The following is a 20,636-nucleotide window of genomic DNA, read 5'->3' on the forward strand; positions in this document are numbered from 1 at the left end:
TTGGTTTGAAGAAATCAACTGTGGGAGCAATTATTAGGAAATGGAAGACATACAAGACCACTGTTAATCTCCCTAGATCTGGGGCTCCACGCAAGATCTCACCCCGTGGGGTCAAAATGATCACAAGAACAGTGAGCAAAAATCCCAGAACCACACGGGGGGACCTAGTGAATGACCTGCAGAGAGCTGGGACCAAAGTAACAAAGCCTACCATCAGTAACACACTACGCTGCCAGGGACTCAAATCCTGCAGTGCCAGACGTGTCCCCCTGCTTAAGCCAGTACATGTCCAGGCCCGTCTGAAGTTTGCTAGAGTGCATTTGGATGATCCAGAAGAGGATTGGGAGAATGTCATATGGTCAGATGAAACCAAAATATAACTTTTTGGTAAAAACTCAACTCGTCGTGTTTGGAGGACAAAGAATGCTGAGTTGCATCCAAAGAACACCATACCTACTGTGAAGCATGGTGGTGGAAACATCATGCTTTGGGGCTGTTTTTCTGCAAAGGGACCAGGACGACTGATCCGTGTAAAGGAAAGAATGAATGGGGGCCATGTATCGTAGAGATTTTGAGTGAAAACCTCCTTCCATCAGCAAGGGCATTGAAGATGAAACGTGGCTGGGTCTTTCAGCATGACAATGATCCCAAACACACCGCCCGGGCAACGAAGGAGTGGCTTCGTAAGAAGCATTTCAAGGTCCTGGAGTGGCCTAGCCAGTCTCCAGATCTCAACCCCATAGAAAATCTTTGGAGGGAGTTGAAAGTCTGTGTTGCCCAGCGACAGCCCCAAAACATCACTGCTCTAGAGGAGATCTGCATGGAGGAATGGGCCAAAATACCAGCAACAGTGTGTGAAAACCTTGTGAAGACTTACAGAAAACGTTTGACCTGTGTCATTGCCAACAAAGGGTAAATAACAAAGTATTGAGAAACTTTTGTTATTGACCAAATACTTATTTTCCACCGTAATTTGCAAATAAATTCATTAAAAATCCTACAATGTGATTTTCTGGATTTATTTTTCTCATTTTGTCTGTCATAGTTGACGTGTACCTATGATGAAAATTACAGGCCTCTCTCATCTTTTTAGATGGGAGAACTTGCACAATTGGTGGCTGACTAAATACTTTTTTCCCCCACTGTATATTAATTTGGGGACAGGTTAAAACACATTTATGGTTCCCTGGTTGGGAACCACTGGGCTAGAGGCTGTTGTCGCCAAACCTTTACTACATAGCAAAGCAGGGATAATATTCTGAGATTATGTCATAGAAGGAGTATTTTTACAGTAACTACTAGTCCACCGTTGTTAGTGGCGAACATGCTAGCTCGCATTGCTAACTCACTCATTGTGATCAGTGACCAGCACCTGTCAGGTCACTTTGTGAGAGCGGAAGGAAGACAATTTAAAGAATTTGAATGTGGCCTATGGCAGGAAAAAACACACTTCCAAAGTTCCTAGGTAAGAGGTCATCTGAAGTATTTCCCCATGTGTCCCTCATACCTTTCTAATGCTGTTTCATGGGCGTTCAAAATAAGAAATTCCTCCAAAGTCTCACCTTTTTATTCATACACTATTTTGGTCTATAGATCTTTGTCAAAGGTGTTCAGGAATTTCTTCTTTTGAGTCATGTTTTATATTCCACGGCACATGCTCTTATGAGCTGTGTGAGTGCATCCCTTTTCGAGTTTCGTAGTCATAACAGATATCGAAGATAGCTTCTCCAACATACGACAGCCATGTTTCAAACACTACACAAACAATAACTCATACAACCTCTTCAAAACTCACTGCTTCAAAACACAGCAACCTTTTCCTCAATTTTATATATAAAAAAGCAATATAATTTGTAAATAAATATGCTTTACTACTTTACACTGTCACAGAAAAAAAACATGTTAATATTGGAAAAGGAACAATAAGTACTATTATCATGAAATCATATATTGTTGATATTGCAGATTGCTAGCTGTAATACAAACAGTTGACTTGGTAGGCCAAGCTATCTTTTAGCAATGGTTTATTGTTATTTGCATGGTGGAGCTCAAGACAAGCACAAGCCTCCTGTTTCTCTCTAACACAACAACGCACACACACGTGCACGCACGCACGCGCCTCACGCGCCAAGACCATAGAGCAGGTTTAAAAAAATATATCACTCGCAGCACCTCCACCCTCTATAAAAAGGGTTGATAAGTCCAGAATAGATGGCATCCATACAAATTATCCATTTCAGGAATGTTTACATAAAAGGTTTTTCTTTTTCTTATGAAAGCCAAGAGCAGAGTGTCTCTATGTAGCTAGGCAGAGTGGAGACCACAATGACATCACATAGCAAGGAGGGGGGGAAACCCAAAGGAACATAACACTTGATATATAAATAGATCAAATTAAATACGGGTAGAGGACTGAATACTGAAAATACTCTAACATTATAAATTATCTATAGTGGACTATGACATAAGGGATATTAAGTATGTATAGTATATACAGACAGCTTGCCATCGATACTATTGCATTCTGTATTGAGTTCAACCGCAGACAGCATACCATCCCCCTCCCCTTCAAAAAAAAGAAAAAATAATAATTTAAGAAGCTAATTCAGGATTTCTCACTCTAAAGTGATTAGCACAGTTTGTGAGGCACAGTTTCTCAATGGAATCAAGCTACAGTATCAGTTGTTTCTAGTGGTTTCCATATATACCAAAATCAATCACCAGTATCCCTTTAGAAGTATTATGGCACTCCAAATCTAGTTCCACTGCTAGCTAGGGCAGCAAAAGACGCAGTTCTAGCTTTCCACACATTCCACGCATCAGTTCTAGAACTTCCTTTAAGGTAAAGGAAGTGATGTCATAAAGGGACGGATCCCCATCTCCCATTGGCTGTCCTGCCATTGGGTTCCTGCAAAGGGAGTCTATGGGTCAGGAAGTATGTTTCAGAGGAAGAATGTTCTTCCTTCATCTTCTTTTATTTTCTGTGGAGATATGTACCACATAGCTAGGTTTTGTTCCTTATGATTCGACACATAACCACAGTACACTCATATATATATCCAGTGAAGTATTTGCATAAATGAATCAACAACAAAACCGCAGTCCAGTCAAACGCCAGCGAAATGCAAACCACATGACTGTTTGCTTTTTTATAGTGATGGGTTTTAGTTAGTTCTTTTAGCAGCAATACAAATCCTGTACTTTTTCTTTCTCTCTCTCTCTTAGTATATACAGATACATTGGGATTATTTTCTATTATTTCTTTCTTTCTCTCTCCCTCTCTTTTCTATCTGCTGTTTCTCAGTCAGACCAGGGGAATGCTTTCCACTGAGAAGATAAGCTCAGAGTTGAAAGTGCTGTGAAATATCTTGGGAATATTCCTTCACGTTGTTTCATCTGAAGCTTGGACTCTCATCTCCTGGGCTTGTCACATCTGGGGATCACAGAGAAGACAGGCATTAAACAGAATCGTATGACACATTCGTGGTCTTAGCGCCAATGTCTTGGTCAGGTTCTTGGCTAATGGTATGCCTTAATGTGGTCAAGAAATGCCACCAAACACCATCTTGGTTACCATACGGAGTTATGAGTCCAAGAGTCCCCCACACACCTGCAGGTCCGCTCGTTGAGCTCCAGGTGACGTGCCCTGCAGTCGGCGTCAGAGTTTCTGCAGGAACACTGGCAGGTTAGAGGGTCCTGGATGAACAACCGCTTTCTCCTCTCTGAACAGCCATCACAACATGGCTCACACTGACTATAGTATAATATAAAAGACAGAGAGAGAGGAGAGGAAATGAGAAGGGGAAGGATGAAGAAGGGGAAAGAGGAGGAAGAGAAAAAGAGAGGGAGGATATTTATTATAATGGTGTTAACAGAAAAACACTTCCAAGGTCGTTTTCCTTAAGGTCAACTCTCTTATCACATGCTGCAACTTCACACTCCTAATGTCCCTGACCTATGTGTGAATGTGCTGTATGTGTCAATGTGCAGTATGTGTGGGTGGGTAAAAGAGGATGAATTGTAGCATGTGACCAGAGGGTTGTACAAAAACAGACACTTTGCAAACAGCAAAATTACCCCCAAACCCTTCGCCCTCTCTCTCCCCCGTCTCCTGGCTCCCGACTCAGCCCATGCTGGCAGGGAGACCACCTCCTACTGTCTCGTAGGGGGGAGTGATTTTTAGGATGATTGGCTTGCCCACGTACAGTATGCATTGTTTCGGTTAGACATGCACCAGCTAGCTTTGGCAAGGGACGTGAGGCTTACAACACAAAACATTGTCAAAATCAACTCATCCCTAAACTCTATTTTTACATAATCAAATAAAACTCAGAGGTCTGCTTTGTGCGTAAAGATACAGGATGAGTTTTTATTTAATTAAAATATTAAAAAGTAAATGTTTTCCCTTATAGACACAGATCAGATAGACAACCAGTAGATACCAGAAGATACAGTGGCTTGCGAAAGTATTCACCCCCCCTTGGCATTTTTCCTATTTTGTTGCCTTACAACCTGGAATTAAAATAGATTTTTGGGGGGTTTGTATCATTTGATTTACACAACATGCCTACCACTTTGAAGATGCAAAATAAATAAGACAAAAAAACAGAAAACTTGAGTGTGCATAACTATTCAATACTTTGTAGAGCCCCCTTTTGCAGCAATTACACCTGCAAATCTCTTGGGGTATGTCTCTATAAGCTTGGCACATCTAGCCACTGGGATTTTTGCCCATTATTCAAGGCAAAACTGCTCCAGCTCCTTCAAGTTGGATGGGTTCCGCTGGTGTACAGCAATCTTTAAGTCATACCACAGATTCTCAATTGGATTGAGGTCTGGGCTTTGACTAGGCCATTCCAAGACATTTAAAATGTTTCCCCTTAAACCATTCGAGTGTTACTTTAGCAGTATGCTTAGGGTCATTGTCCTGCTGGAAGGTGAACCTCCGTCCCAGTCTCAAATCTCTGGAAGACTGAAACAGGTTTCCCTCAAGAATTTCCCTGTATTTAGCGCCATCCATCATTCCTTCAATTCTGACCAGTTTCCCAGTCCCTGCCGATGAAAAACATCCCCACAGCATGATGCTGCCACCACCATGCTTCACTGTGGGGATGCTGTTCTCGGGGTGATGAGAGGTGTTGGGTTTGTGCCAGGCATAGCGGTTTCCTTGATGGCCAAAAAGCTAAATTTTAGTCTGATCTGACCAGAGTACTTTCTTCCATATGTTTGGGGAGTCTCCTACATGGCTTTGGCGAACACGAAACGTGTTTGCTTATTTTTTTTCTTTAAGCAATGGCTTTTTTCTGGCCACTCTTCCGTAAAGCCCAGCTCTGTGGAGTGTACGGCTTAAAGTGGTCCTATGGACAGATACTCCAATCTCCGCTGTGGAGCGTTGCAGCTCCTTCAGGGTTATCTTTGGGCTCTTTGTTGCCTCTGATTAATGCCCTCCTTGCCTGGTCCGTGAGTTTTGGGTGGCGGCCCTCTTTTGGCAGGTTTGTGGTGGTGCCATATCCTTTCCATTTTTTTATAATGGATTTAATGGTGCTCCGTGGGATGTTCATAGTTTCTGATATTTTTTTTATAACCCAACCCTGATCTGTACTTCTCCACAACTTTGTCCCTGACCTGTTTGGAGAGCTCCTTCGTCTTCATGGTGCCGCTTGCTTAGTGGTGCCCCTTGCTTAGTGGTGTTGCAGACTCTGGGGCTTTTCAGAACAGGTGTATACATACTGAGATTATGTGATGCTTAAATAAAGTCCACCTGTGTGCAATCTAACTAATTTAACACTTAGATTGCACACATGTGGACTTTATTTAACTAATTATGTGACTTCTGAAGGTAATTGGTTGCACCAGATCTTATGTAGGGGCTTCATAGCAAAGGGGGTGAATACATATGCACGCACCACTTTTCCGTTATTTATTTTTTTAGAATTATTTGAAACAAGTATTTTTTTTCATTTCACCAATTTGGACTATTTTGTGTATGTCCATTACATGAAATCAAAATCAAAATCCATTTAAAATTACAGGTTGTAATGCAATAAAATAGGAAAAACGCCAAGGGGGATGAATACTTTTGCATGACACTGTAGATCTGGTTTAAATGACAGAACAACAATAGAGACTGTACCATTCCGTTTCCACACAGAGGGGTTAAACCATTTTCACAGAGTATGGGGGACGACAGACAGACATTCCATTGAGAACTAAAGGCACAGCACAACGAACAGAACAACTCTATTCTTTGACATTAAGACCATTTCAGAAACATGAACACCTCTTTCCGTTGAAAACAGCACCAAACAAAACATAATGTGTTCTTTGTGTTGTTCAGATCCATGGAGGCAACAAAGAGAACACACAAACAGAACGGGCTAAACAATTTGTTGGTTTACATAACCAAGAAAGAAACAACAATGTGATAGCCATCTCTCGTATCCTCAAATTGCAAACAAAGCCCAGTGATGGCGGACAGAACAGAAAAAACCTGTTTGGAGGGATCAAAAGAAACACTAAAAAATAAAAGGGGAAAAAGGACAAGTGCGAGACACAGAAAAGTAAGACAGACTCAACACTGACATAGGCCTTGGATGATTCCCACAACAGATACTGGATTAGTGAGATCGCCTGCAAAAAGCCATGCTGGTAGGTTCAGTTCTGTTACCATTACCCTATCACTCCATTCCTTCTCCCCCAGCCTTATCACCAGGGGGGTGGGGGTGGTAGTGAGGTAAGGAGGCAGGGTTATGGGTGAATCGCGTGAGGTGTGGTGATTTGAGGTAGAAGTCACCCCTAACCATAGATCTAGGATCAGATGTTATTTATTATTTAGGGACGACTTCTATCTACTCCGGTGGAGTTTCAGAAAAGCCTCATGCCAATTGATGTGTGTGGTGGGATTGAGTGGTGGTGGTATTGGGCGGAGTGGTGAATAGGGAGAGAGCAAATTAATTAAAAGGGGCAAATTAACTCCTCCCAAACAAGCTTAATGATCAGAATCGCCACAGTCAGGTGCAGGTGGGGAGAGGAGAAGGCCGAGCGGACATACGCTTCGCGATTCTTTTTGTCACGTTTTTTCTTTCGCTTTTGGCCTTTGCCCTTGCCTTTCCGGGGTTTTCTGGAAAAAGAGAAAGAAGCACAATAACGCAAAGACATCTGAGGAGGAGGGGGGACAGGGGACAAATAAACTGAACAGAGTTCTTAATAAATTGAGAGGTTGAGACATTGTTAACTTTCTGAGAAAATAAATGAACAAAAGAACACTGGCTTCGAGACATTCTTACACCATAAAGAAAGGGTTTCACAAGTTTCATATTTAAGTTTGGCTGTGGAAGCATTTCTTTTTGGCCCAAACACTCCCTCGGCTACTCTTAACATTTTCAAATAAATACTGGACCATGAGGGCCAGCCGAGCTCGCTGATTTAACTTGTTTGAGATAACAGTACAATGTGCTTCAGGTAGTGTATGCACTTCCAGTAGATTTCACAGCTGCAGGGTATATACACTACCAGTCAAAAGTTTGGACACACCTACTCATTCCAGGGTTTTTCTTTATTTTTTACTATTTTCTACATTGTAGAATAATAGTGAAGACATCAAAACTATGAATTAACACATATGGAATCATGTAGTAACCAAAAAAGTATTCAACAAATCAAATTATATTTGAGATTCTTCAAATAGCCACCCTTTGCCTTGATGACAGCTTTGCACACTCTTGGCATTCTCTCAACCAGCTTCATGAGGTAGTCACCTGGAATGCATTTCAGGTGTGCCTTGTTAAAAGTTAATTTGTGGAATTTCTTTCCTTCTTAATGCGTTTGAGACAATCAGTTGTGTTGTGACAAGGTAGGGGGGTATACAGAAGATAGCCCTATTTGGTAAAAGACCAAGTCCATAGTATGACAAGAACAGCTCAAATAAGCAAAGAGAAACGACAGTCCATCATTACTTTAAGACATGAAAGTTTCTTCAAGTGCAGTCGCAAACATCATCAAGCGCTATGATGAAACTAGCTCTCATGAGGACCGCCACAGGAATGGAAGACCCAGAGTTACCTCTGCTGCAGAGCATAAATTCATTAGAGTTACCAGCCTCAGAAATTGCAGCCCAAATAAATGCTTCACAGAGTTCAAGTAACAGACACATCTCAGGCTTCCTGTAGCTCAGTTGGTAGAGCTTGGAGCTTGCAACGCCAGGGTTGTGGGTTCGATTCCCACGGGGGGCCAGTATGAAAAATGTATGCACTCACTAACTGTAAGTCGCTCTGGATAAGAGCGCCTGCTAAATGACGAAAATGTAAATGTAAATCTCAACATCAACAGTTCAGAGGGGACTGTGTGAGTCAGGCCTTCATGGTCGAATTGCTGCAAAGAAACCACTACTAAAGGACACCAATAAGAAGAAGAGACCTGCTGGGGCCAAGAAACACGAGCGATGGACATTACACCGGTGGCAATATGTATTTTGGTCTGGAGTCCAAATGTGAGATTTTTGGTTCAAACCGCAGTGTCTTTGTGAGATGCAGTGTGGGTGAACGGATTATCTCCGCATGTGTAGTTCCCACCGTAAAGCATGGAGGAGGTGGTGTTATGGTGTGGGGGTGCTTTGCTGGTGACTGTCTGTGATTTATTTAGAATTCAAGGCACACTTAATCAGCATGGCTACCACAGCATTCTGCAGCGATACACCATCCCATCTGGTTTGGGCTTAGTGGGACTATCATTTGTTTTTCAACAGGACAACGACCCAACACACCTCCAGGCTGAGTAAGGGCTATTTTACCAAGGAGAGTGATGGAGTGCTGCATCAGATGACTTGTTGGCTGCATCAGATGACCTGGCCTCCACAATCACCCGATTGTTTGGGATGAGTTGGACGGCAGAGTGAAGGAAAAGCAGCCAACAAGTGCTCAGCATATGTGGGAACTCCTTCAAGACTGTTGAAAAAGCATTCCTCATGAAGCTGGTTGAGTGCCAAAAGTGTGCAAAGCCGTCATCAAAGCAAAGGGTGGCTATTTGAAGAATCTCAAATATAAAGTATATTTTTATTTGTTTAACACTTTTTTGGTTACTACATGATTCCATGTGTTATTTCATAGTTTTGATGTCTTCACCATTATTCTACAATGTAAAAAATAGTAAAAATAAAGAATAACCCTTGAATGAGTAGATGTGTTCAAACATTTGACTGCCACCTTTCACCACAGATGCGGAAGTGCGACATTGGCGGATGTGGTGGATTGAGACGCATCCAGTACAACAACGAGTAGGTGTGTCCAAACTTTTGACTGGTACTGTATATCAAAATGTGACAAGAAAGGAGCATTTCCGCACAACGATTGGGTGAACCTAGACTGGAGTTAGCTTCCATAGGATGACTGATCCAGCCCATTGATGTTCAAAGGCCTTTCTGTAGCATCATTAACATTACCACTGTGACTAACTACCAAAGAGGCCCCTCATCTATACTGCAGGATACCCGACATATAAAACCTAAATACTACCAAAGACCCTCGTAATCCCATAGGATTAGGCAATAGGAAAACTAGACAATCCCATGTAGAGGGGGAGAAGGCAGTTGAACGACCCTTAGTACATCCTTTGGCAAATTGTTGTACAACAGAACCACTAAAGCCAGACCCATAAACAGTAAAAATAAATAATAAAAAAAAAGGTTAAAAGGGGGTCTCTAAAAACACAACGTTATCTACACATCACAGGAGCCTGTAAAACAAAGGTAGAGACATGAACCCTGAGACATACTTAAAGACATGTACAGAGAGTAAAGGGAGGATCATAACAGAGGAACAGGTGTATAGAAAATTACATTAAATGACTGGTGCAGAGGGCATTGACCTCATCAGGTGTCACTCATTCACCTGAGTTGAAGCATTCTGGGGGTTGTCCCGTGTGTCTCACCTGATAGCTCAAAAGGTCATGGAATTAGAATGGGTAAAAGGGGAGTGATTCTTTGTGAACTCCTAAACTACATGAAGATCACTGGATCTGTGTCAACATGGTGGTGTGAGTGATCCTTTGATACATTGTTGTATACTGTGTGTAACACACAGGTTGAGAGAGAGAAATGCTGAAAACGTGTGAGCACAGTAGAAAGAGCGATAAAGAGAGAGAGAGAAGATGGAGAAAGATAGCGGGAGAAAGACAATGCGAAAAAGACAGACAGAAAAAACGTCTCCTCAAATCATGCCTCCTCCCTTGTGTTCCAGACAACACAGGAAGAGTCTGTACTCACTTTTCTCTCTGCTCTTTCACTTCATTCTTTGGCCTGAAAGACAGAAACAAACATGATGTTATCTCACAGCCCACACTGTTCGTAAACTGATTCAAAAATCATCAACAGTGGACAGCTAGACATAGGCAGGTATTAGCTTGGATGGCCCTATAGCACTCTGCTACTCTAGTGTTTTCCATCCCTGATCCCTAAGTAGTCATGACAATACTTTCGTTACCTCTGACAAGGCTGTCTTTCTCCCTGACTTATCTCCTTGAAACAAACACACACACACACACACACACGGGCGCACACATATACACACACACACACACACACACACACACACACACACACACACACACACACACACACACACACACAATATCTGATAACAATAGCAGATTGTCATGTCTATTTTGTTGCTCAACTTGATAGATCATTTGGCGATAACTGATTATGGAGCAACAAATCCTCTGGCTCACAGCTAATCCAGTGGGTACAGGAGCTCAAGAATTTGGAAACTTCTCATTTCATAGTACTTATAGGTTCGGAGAAAACTGTAAAAAAACAAAGAAAACACGATACAGTCTACTTATAAACTAGCTGGAGTCGCGAAAACATACAACGGTTTACTGATGGTTAACAAACTCCTAATTAAAAGTGTATTGCGAGATTTTGGCAATGTTCAGATGAACTCATGGATAACATTTTTATGTCTCTGCATGCAGTTTGAAGGAATTTGCCAAGGGACCGTTTGAAAATGTGTATTAGAACAAAGAGGAACAGCTGATAAGCAGCAGAGAGGTGCATGATTGAGCATGAAAGAACAGTGACGACAAGAGACACCGTGCTCAAAAACATCCCCTATTGATCTTAGGTACAAGGTAGGGAGGAATGTACAGTGCATTCGGAAAGTATTCAGACCCCTTGACTTTTTCCACATTGTTACGTTACAGCCGTATTATTTTTATTATTTTTTTACCCCCTTTTTCTCCCCAATTTCGTGGTATCCAATTGGTAGTTACCGTCTTGTCCCATCACTGCAACTCCCGTACGGACACGGGAGAGGCGAAGGTCGAGAGTCGTGCGTTCTCCGAAACACAACCCAACCTAGCCACACTGCTTCTTGACACAGTGCCCGCTTATCCCGGAAGCCAGCCGTAGCAATGTGACGGAGGAAACACCGTACACCTGGCGACCGAGTCAGTGTGCACTGCGCCCGGCCCGCCACAGGAGTCACGAGTGCGCGATAGGACAAGAACATCCCTGCCGGCCAAACCCTCCCCTACCCTGGACGGCACTGGGCCAATTGTGCGCCGCCCCATGGGTCTCCCGGTCGCGGCCGGCCGCGACGGAGCCTGGAATCGAACCAGGATCTCTAGTGACACAGCTAGCACTGCGATGCGGCGCCTTAGACCACTGCGCCACTCAGGTTACAGCCTTATTCTAAAATTGATTGCCAAGCGTCACATCTGGAGGAAACCTCCCTACAGTGAAGCATGGTGGTGGCAGCATCATGCTGTGGGGACGTTTTTCAGCGGCAGGGACTGGGAGACTATTCAGGATTGAGGGAAAGGTGAACGGAGCAAAGTACAGAACAATCCTTGATGAAAACCTGCTCCAGAGCCTCAGACTGGGGCGACGGTTCACCTTCCAACAGGAAAACGACCCTAAGCACACAGCCAAGACAACGCAGGAGTGGCTTCGGGACAAGTCTCTGAATGTCCTTGAGTGGCCCAGCCAGAGCCTGGACTTGAACCCGATCTAACATCTCTGGAGAGACCTGAAAATAGCTGTGCAGCAACGCTCCCCATCCAACCTGACAGAGCTTGAGAGGATCTGTAGAGAAGAATGGGAGAAACTCCCCAAATACAGGTGTGCCAAGTTTGTAGCGTCATACCCAAGAAGACTCGAGGCTGTAATCGCTGCCAAAGGTGCTTCAACAAAGTACTGAGTAAAGGGTCTGAATACTTATGTAAACGTTGTTGTTTTGGTTTTTTGCTAAAAAAAAAAAAATCTATAAACCTGTTTTTGCTTTGTCATTATGGGGTATTGTGTGTAAATTGATGAGGGGAAAAAACAATTTAATCCATTTTAGAATAAGGATGTAACGTAACAAAATGTGGAAAAAGTCAAGGAGTCTGAATACTTTCTGAATGCACTGTATTTTCTGTTTGTCGAGATTGACATACACTATTTGATTGTGGTGTTGAAAACGCAAACCATGATGTTGAAGAGCCCGAAGTTGGTAATCGGTATACAGTTATGCTTTGCTTATTGGTTGTATGGTGCATTGGCACAGAAACCTGTTGGTGGAAATGTGTTGTATATATTTTATATAATTATACATTTAGCTTCAAAATGGTGATAATTCCTGTAGACCTCCAGTTATTACGCTAAATCTAGTTAGCAATGGCTTGTGAAACTACCTTCAACTTCCTTCAAACTGCATCGATATAAAAATGTTATCCATGAATTCTACTGACTGAAAACGGCTTGATTGACAAATATCTTGCACTATCCCTTTAATGGTTTATGAGCAGTTTGTGAGCAGCTTATATGCCGGTTATGAAAAGGTGGAAATGCTACACACTGAACGTAGCCTCTACGAGTAAGATAGAAATCTTCATAACATTTTTTTTATTTTTATAAATGAACAGCTATGGTGTTAAATGAAAACGCTGATATGTGGTTCATGCAGTGTGACTTTTCTGTGACCTGCAGCATGTCAAGGGCTAGAGGCTGTTGCAGTCTGGGGACCCAAGGGTTTAAAGTGACTCTGCATGCACTATGTGATCTGGATGGACTAGACCAGACCAGTGTGATGGTAGAGGGCACCTGGAAGTCAGAACGTACTCTTATTTATCTCAATTCCCCTAAATTCCTTGTAGAAAAGACCTCCATATGCCCCGAACTGAGAAGAACACTGGAATAGATAGTGTGTGTGTGTGTGTGTGTGTATACGTGCAGCATGTGTACAAAATAATACGAAAACACTTCTTACCTGCATTCACATGCATTGTGTTCTGTAAAACTCATAAAGATATCATTTTGTTGCCTGTGGGGTTTTATTCTTTTTATCTGTGGAAACAGGAGAAGACAGAGTCAGAGTCAAATATAGAATGGTCAAACATACTCACATAGACTCTCCTTTCTCACTTGCTCTCGGACATATACCCAAATATACTAGAACATATACTGTTTACACTCTCATATATCTACATATACAGACCCACATAACTTGAGACGCACGTGTAGTATAAGGGTATATGGATTGTCAAAAAGAGGCTGGGGGGATTCCTTAAACAGATTGGGGTGGGTGGGGGGGGTCGAGGTGTTGGACTGTCAGCTGTATAGTGATGTTATAGTATGTGAGGATAAGGGGAGGTTAGAGGCTATGGGGTTAAAGGTTAAAGTTTAAGGGCTCTCACTTCCATAGTGATGTTACTGTGTTGTGAGGGGATGTGGGGGACAGAGGAATTTGCAGAGAGAGAAAGAAGTATGGGGTTAAGTGTAGTTTCACCTCCGTTATAAAGGGCCATTTTGGGGAGGTGGCCAGTCAAAATGTAAGAGGTTAGGGGTTAAACAGTCAAAGGTCAGGGGTCAGTCCCTCACCTCCTTGGTGAAGACTCCGTTATATGTAGAAGTAGGGTTGTAGGAGTTAAAAGTGTGATGAGATGTGTAAGGGTTAAAATGTAAAACGCTCAGTCTCTCACCTCCATGGTGACGTTATGCGTGGAGGTTGGAGTACACTGTAGCATCTCGTCATTGCAGCAGCCTGCGCAGCGTGTCAGCACCACACAGGACGGGATGAAGATGTGTTCTACCTCCTCTGGGTACTCCTGTAGGATCTCTACCAGCAGCTCCCTGGGCCGACACAGGCTCTTATTGTACACCTCCATGAAGGAGATCACTGAGGAGAAACATACACACATTTAATATACCAAGAACCTATACACACATACTGCACAGTGCTTTCAGAAAGTATTCACACCCCTTGATTTTTCCACATTTTGTTGTGTTACAGCCTGCATTTAAAATGGATTCAATTGAGATTTTGTGTCACTGGCCTACACACAATACCCCCATAATGTCAAAGTGGAATTATATTTTTTCGAAATCTTTGCAAATTAATTAAGAATGAAAAGCTGAAATGTCTTGAGTCAATAAGTATTCAAACCTTTATGGCAAGCCTAAATAAGTTCAGGAGTAAAAATGTGCTTAACAAGTCACATAAGTTGCATGGACTCACTAACCACGTTTCCATCCTGTTTTTATGCAAGTAAAGTCATATTGTATAAAAAAATAAAATAATGACAGCTGCGATGGAAACAGGACGTTTTGGTGTAATTTTATAAATGCCGACAGATAATTTGTTCGTCCTACATGGTGGGACCTTTAAAGTAAGTTTACATTGTAATACTTCTGACAGCCAACTTTCTAGCTCCGCCCATAACTTTTTGACTTTATAGCATTCTCAGAAAGCATGGATTATGGAGTCATTATTAGAGCGAGGGTCTTATTCTGGTGACATGATGATTGATGCTCGACTGCCGTTTGACAAATAAAAAATATTTATCCATAATAATCTCATCATGTAAACTAGCCTACCCAGACAGCCTACCCGCACTGTATCTGCGAGCTGTTGGCTAAAGCGCATGTGCCAAGACCAGATTAGGCACATTTGCTATTTAACACAACAGTTTTTGTAACAAAACTATCGGTAGAGTTGAAAATGCGATTGAAACACATGGAACTTTACATGAAAACATAAGCGAAAAAGTACATTGTGTGCACTACCTCATCACACACTCATATTTTATCCGCAACAAGTCCATTTGGTGGAAACATGCCACTGGTGGGAAAATGAGCATATTTTCATTATGTGGAATCTATAAAATGTGCATGATTGGATGGAAACCTAGCTACTGTGTGCAATAGTGTTTAACATTAATTTTTTATGACTACCTCATCTCTGTACCCCACACATACAATTATCTGTAAGGTCCCTCAGTTGAGCAGTGAATTTCAAACACAGATTCAACCACAAAGACCAGTGATGTTTTCCAATGACTCGCAAAGAAGGGCACCTTTTGGTAGATGGGTGAAAATAAAATAAAAAACACCCCTTTGAGCATGGTAAAGTTATGAATTACACTTTGGATGGTTTATCAATACACCCAGTCACTATAAAGATACAGGCATCCTTCCTAACTCAGTAGCCGGAGAGGAAGGAAACCACTCAGGGATTTCACCATGTGGCCAATGGTGACTTTAAAACAGTTACAGAGTTTAATGGCTGTGACAAGAGAAAATAGAGGATGGCTCAATTGGTAGAGCATGGCGCTTGTAATGCCAGGGTAGTGGGTTCGATCCCCGGGACCACCCATACGTAAAAATGTATGCACAAATGACTAAGTCGCTTTGGATAAAAGCGTCTGCTAAATGGCATATTATTATTAACAACATTGTAGTTACTCCACAATACTAACCTAATTGACATAGTGAAAAGAAGGAAGCCTGTACAGCAGGGTTCTTCAATCCTGGTCCTGGAGGGCCGAAACACTTCTGTTTTTTATTTCTACCTGGTAGTTAATTGCACTCACCTGGTTTTCCCAGGTCTGAATTAGCCCCTGATTAGAAGGAGAGGATGAAAAACAGAGGTGTTTCGGCCCTCCAGGACCAGGATTGAAGAACCCTGCTGTACAGAATAAAAAAATATTCCAAAACATGCATCCTGTTTGCAACAAGGCACTAAAGTAATACTGCAAAAAATATGACAAAGCAATTAACTTTTTGTCCTGAATACAAAGTGTTATGTGTTGTCTTGAATTTGCCCCAAACATTACTGAGTACCACTATCCATATTTTCAAGCATAGTGGTGGCTGCATCATGTTATGGGTATGCTTGTATTATTCTAACGTGTATTGACTCAGGGGGCTGAATACTTATCTAAATCAAGTAATATTTGTTTTATTTTATTTTTTCAAAATTATTTTACACATTTTTCTTCCACTTTGACTGAGTATTTTGTGTAGATCGTTGACAAAAAAATGACAATTACATCCATTTTAATCCCACTTTGTAACACAACAAAATGTGGGAAAGGTCCAGGTGTGTGAACACTTTCTGAAGGCACTGTACATACTCCACGCACATGCACACACACACACACTTATTACAAAATATATGTCTAATACATACACTTTCCTTCAACAACCGGCATCGCCATCGCCCACTGGGTCAACCATATGTATGCACGCACTACTGTAAGTTGCTATGGATATAATCATCTGCTACATTACATCTATATTATATTATTGTATTATCTCACCCATCAAGGTGTCCCCCTCCCTTCCGCTCTCACTGTGGCTGTGGTATGCTTTTGTACAGACTTCCTCTTTTTCTCCCTCTCTCAGCCCCACAAAGCTAGGTACCTTCTGCTTTGAAGCACTAAACACATTGTAGCCTAGTGGTGCACATGTTGGGAAAGACATTGAGACACCACATACAGAGAACTCTGATTCCTCTTGGAGAGAAAGGGGTTGATTGGAAATAATAGCACACCCCCTGCAGTGTCCTATTCCAGCCAAATCAAGCATAGTATGAAACAATCACATATAAAGTTCAGCTTTTGATTGAGAGAGCAGCCCCTTTCCTAATATTGTGCAACATAGGCTTGTGTAAAGAAGCCAAGAGGGCCAGAGACTAAATTCCATTCTAAAAAAATAATTTCAACATCTTAACCTCAAACAATATTTCAAATGGAATTCGTGGAGATTATTAATGAAAATGGACAACACTCCGTTTTAAATGTATTACTATTATTTCAATGTTGGAGCCTACTTCAGCCAACATGAGGACACGGTGCAGTTAGGCTTCCTTCCGCCAGGCGGCGTGGGTCTCCCTGTGCTCTCAATGAGCACCACACAAACCCCGTTTCATTGGCAGTTTGCCTACGATGGAGCCCAATGAAAGCTTATTCCCACGGTGCCCTATCGAACACCTACCGCCGTCATGCGCACTCCTCCCTCCTTCCTTAGGTATGTGGGCACTCTGCGCGGGAGAAAGGAAAAGGGGCACACAAATTGAAGATTAAATTGTAGGCTTACGTTCATGAATTTCATACAGTTCACATTTACTAATTTGCAACCAAAGAGGCTACGTGGCGCAGACATACGATATGACGTTGGTCGCTGTCAAAGACCACGCGGTGTCTTTGTTTGTTTTGTTTCATAGCCAAGGCTACATTATCTTTCACTGTGAAGATGTTTTAGGCCTATGTTTGCAAATGTTACAATTTCATTCTCTATATGAGTTTAAACTACACAACTCAACAGAGACTACATTTGGTAACTGTTGGTACAATGACCTGCATCTAGCCCAGTTTGCTACATTTCTCCACGGTGATTGCTGTCAGTCGCCCCATAGAGACTGGCATCTTTCCACTTTACGCAAGCAAACACATAGTCGCGCAATAGCTGCCCAGGATTGCATGAGGCCTGGAGATGGATTACCTAGTGGCTTTCTGTGAGGACTATGGAGTTTTTAGTCGGAGCAACGCAAGCACACAATGTAACAACCGGTGAACATTTCACCCCTGCCAAAAGTAAAATAGACCCGGTTTCTTTTCAGGCAGCGGCAATCCCCGCCCCTTGGGTGGTGTGAATGTCCGGCGATTGGAGTTTACGAGTGGCCGCAACACTTAAATGCTGTTATTAATGGGGTGGATGTCAAGATGCGAACACTTGCCCATGGACAATGTGATGATATTACTAATTACGACCAGTTGCTTTGACTGCACAGGGTTGATTATAAGAGCACGTTTAACAAAAAAAACGCTTGACTCCTCTCTAGGGAGTTAACGGGTTGACCGTTGTAGGGGCGCCGGAGAGACTCAAGAGAGGTGGGCTGCTTGGGCACGGGACCTCTGCAGGGTTAAAAGCTATAGGCCTTTGTGGGCTATTAGTTGTAAAACTGTATTTTAGTGTTCATAATATAAAAAGGTCTAATAGATACATTTTAGTCATTTAGCAGACGCTCTTATCCAGAGCGACTTACAGTTAGTGGGTGCATACATTTTCCATACTAGGCCTATAACTTATATGAGCCATTGGAAACCTATGGACCGCCCCAGCTACTGAGAAAGTCGGCCTATATGCCAATTCAATATCATTCAGGAGTTTAACCTATTCAGGCCAGTGTCTACTATAACTATTGGTTGGTGTTTTTGTTTTTCCCTAAACTTTCGCTCAAAGGTTATGAGGAGGCTTCAACATCTTGATTAATGGTTTGCAAACCAACAGACTTCCACGTCTACATTGTAAAGTCTAAAGTCGTTTTAAAGCCTTTTTAAAATATGAAGCCAATGCGCCATTTGTCAGAATGTAGAATTTCAAATGTGGGTGGGTGGGTAGTGCTAGGCTATTCTAATAATGCGGACTAAAATGAAGCCAGGATCGAGTGTGCAGGCAGCGAACCTGTTGCCATATCTCTTTGAATTCAAAATGCCGCTGCTGCGCCTTTAAAGCGTAATAATTTGCCAAGGTGGTTCTGAGCAGGCCCGCAATCACCAGACGAGACTAAACTTCCTCACATTCGTTCAAAACCATTAGGCCCTACATATTCCAGCTCTGTGAATGACAACGCATCAGCCACCACGTCAGACAGTAGGCTAAATAGGCCTGCCTGCGTGAAGTCGGTGTAGTGTCAGTTTTGCGTAATTGCGATTTACATATCGCCGAAGCCACGAAACATTTTGAGGTTGTTAAAACATGAGTAATGACCTAGTAATGGGAGTGACAAGGACGACCTACAGTTGACCACATTTCACAAATATAATCAATTTCTTGACGTCCATTTAGACCCGGGGTCTGTTATAACATAACTTACCTTGACAGCTGACAAATACAGAAGTGTCAGGAGAAATAATGTTATCAAACTGTCAACAAAGTTCATGATTGAAATTCCAAATGCAATTGTCGATTTAAAATCCAAGCGGGTCGTCTGGCGATTTCTTCCAAAGCATTTGTAAAGTTTAAAACAGTAATAACAAAGTGTAAGAACTGTTAGAACTTCTGTAAAAGGGGGACCGGGGTCTGTAGTGGCGTCAAATCCATTTTGGTCCCACGGTCGGAGCAGGCAAGACACCTGAGCAAAAATCCGTTGAGCATAACGACTTTCTTTCAACTGTTGCCAATAATTTTCAAGATATCCAGAAACATTAGAATCCAGGACGGGTATCTTTTCACATTGTTCTGGAGTAGACCTTTATTTTCTTCAAACGAAATTGCAATCCACATTACAGGGGTAATTCCATACTTGGTGTGCAAGCAGTCTCCAAATGCGTGTCCATTGGAAAAAGGAAAATTGCTATTAGCCTACAGAAACTTTCAGTCCTACGCAATTAGCCTAAATTCGTGTCAACCCCAGAACAGTGTTTACAATCACATTCACAGAATCCACTCTGTTTTGAAATCCGTCAAAACTTCCAACCGTGACATAAACTGCCGTTTATTTTCGCTTCCTGCTCGTTCCCGGTTTGCGTGATCCCAGCTCTCTTATATCCTCTTGAAATTGTTAACACATCACCGTAAAATATTTTCGGAGGTCTAAAACATCTCCTCCCGTTTCGGTCTCTTGTGAGCCAACACTGTCGAATTGTCGTGCGGCAAGGAGGGATGGTCGTCACTAGCTTCTATACCCACAAAGACAAAGACCCCGCCCATTAAAAAAAAAATTATTATAATCTTAAAATGTGATTTTAAACCTAGTCCTAACCTTAACCCTAACATTAACCACACTGCTAACCGTATAACGCCTAACCCTGACCTTGAATGAAAACGAAAAGCTAATTTTTGTAGCCAATTTTGACTTTGTGTTTGTGAAATCTGACTTTGTGGCTGTGGAATCTGATTAGCTAGTGGAAACGAGGGGCCTATTTTATGGACGTTTACTAGTTACCACAGCTACAAAGTCATATTATGGCTAAACCCCGCCTATTTCAACAATTTTCTTCTTAAAATCTGATTTTAAACATAACCCTAACCTTAACCCTAACCTTAACCACATTGCTAACCGTATGTCTAACACTAGCCTTAAATTAAGAGCAAAAAGCTTTGTTTTCATTAATATTTACGATAAAGCCCATTCTGACGTTGTGGCTGTGGTAACTAGTGACAACCCTCATTTATCAACCGTATGTACATTTCTTACTAAATTCTGGCGTGTGGAGATTCTAGGATTAGGTGGGCCACCCAAAATATACACGTTTTCATTGATAAATCAGAGCCATATTATTATTATATTTGTGCACTCGTGAACAAGCACTACAACCCCGCCTGGAAACGCCCTCCATTCACCTTTTATGGTAACAAAAAAAAGGAAGTTCAGGAG

General features: G+C 42.1%; 1 protein-coding gene across 6 annotated transcripts; it reads right to left on the reverse strand.

Moving 5' to 3' along the window:
- Nucleotides 1–2,007: 2,007 nt before the first annotated feature.
- On the reverse strand, nt 2,008–19,928 carry LOC121552827 (vascular endothelial growth factor A-A). 6 transcript variants are annotated; one of them, XM_041865887.2, is made up of 8 exons: nt 19,134–19,927; nt 17,252–17,297; nt 13,957–14,153; nt 13,245–13,321; nt 10,259–10,291; nt 7,052–7,120; nt 3,611–3,754; nt 2,008–3,433 (listed from the first exon to the last, which is right to left on the reverse strand). In XM_041865887.2, the coding sequence occupies exons 1-8, from the start codon at nt 19,197–19,199 to the stop codon at nt 3,412–3,414; spliced, it is 654 nt and encodes a 217-aa protein (XP_041721821.1). In that variant the 5' UTR covers nt 19,200–19,927; the 3' UTR covers nt 2,008–3,411. The 6 variants fall into 6 exon arrangements, with proteins under 6 accessions (XP_041721821.1, XP_041721820.1, XP_041721823.1 ...); XM_041865886.2 differs by having other exon boundaries at nt 3,575–3,754; XM_041865889.2 differs by lacking the exon at nt 7,052–7,120.
- Between the last annotated feature and the right edge of the window lie 708 nt (nt 19,929–20,636).

Source organism: Coregonus clupeaformis, chromosome 36, assembly GCF_020615455.1.
Source record: "Coregonus clupeaformis isolate EN_2021a chromosome 36, ASM2061545v1, whole genome shotgun sequence".
NCBI classification, from domain to species: domain Eukaryota; kingdom Metazoa; phylum Chordata; class Actinopteri; order Salmoniformes; family Salmonidae; genus Coregonus; species Coregonus clupeaformis.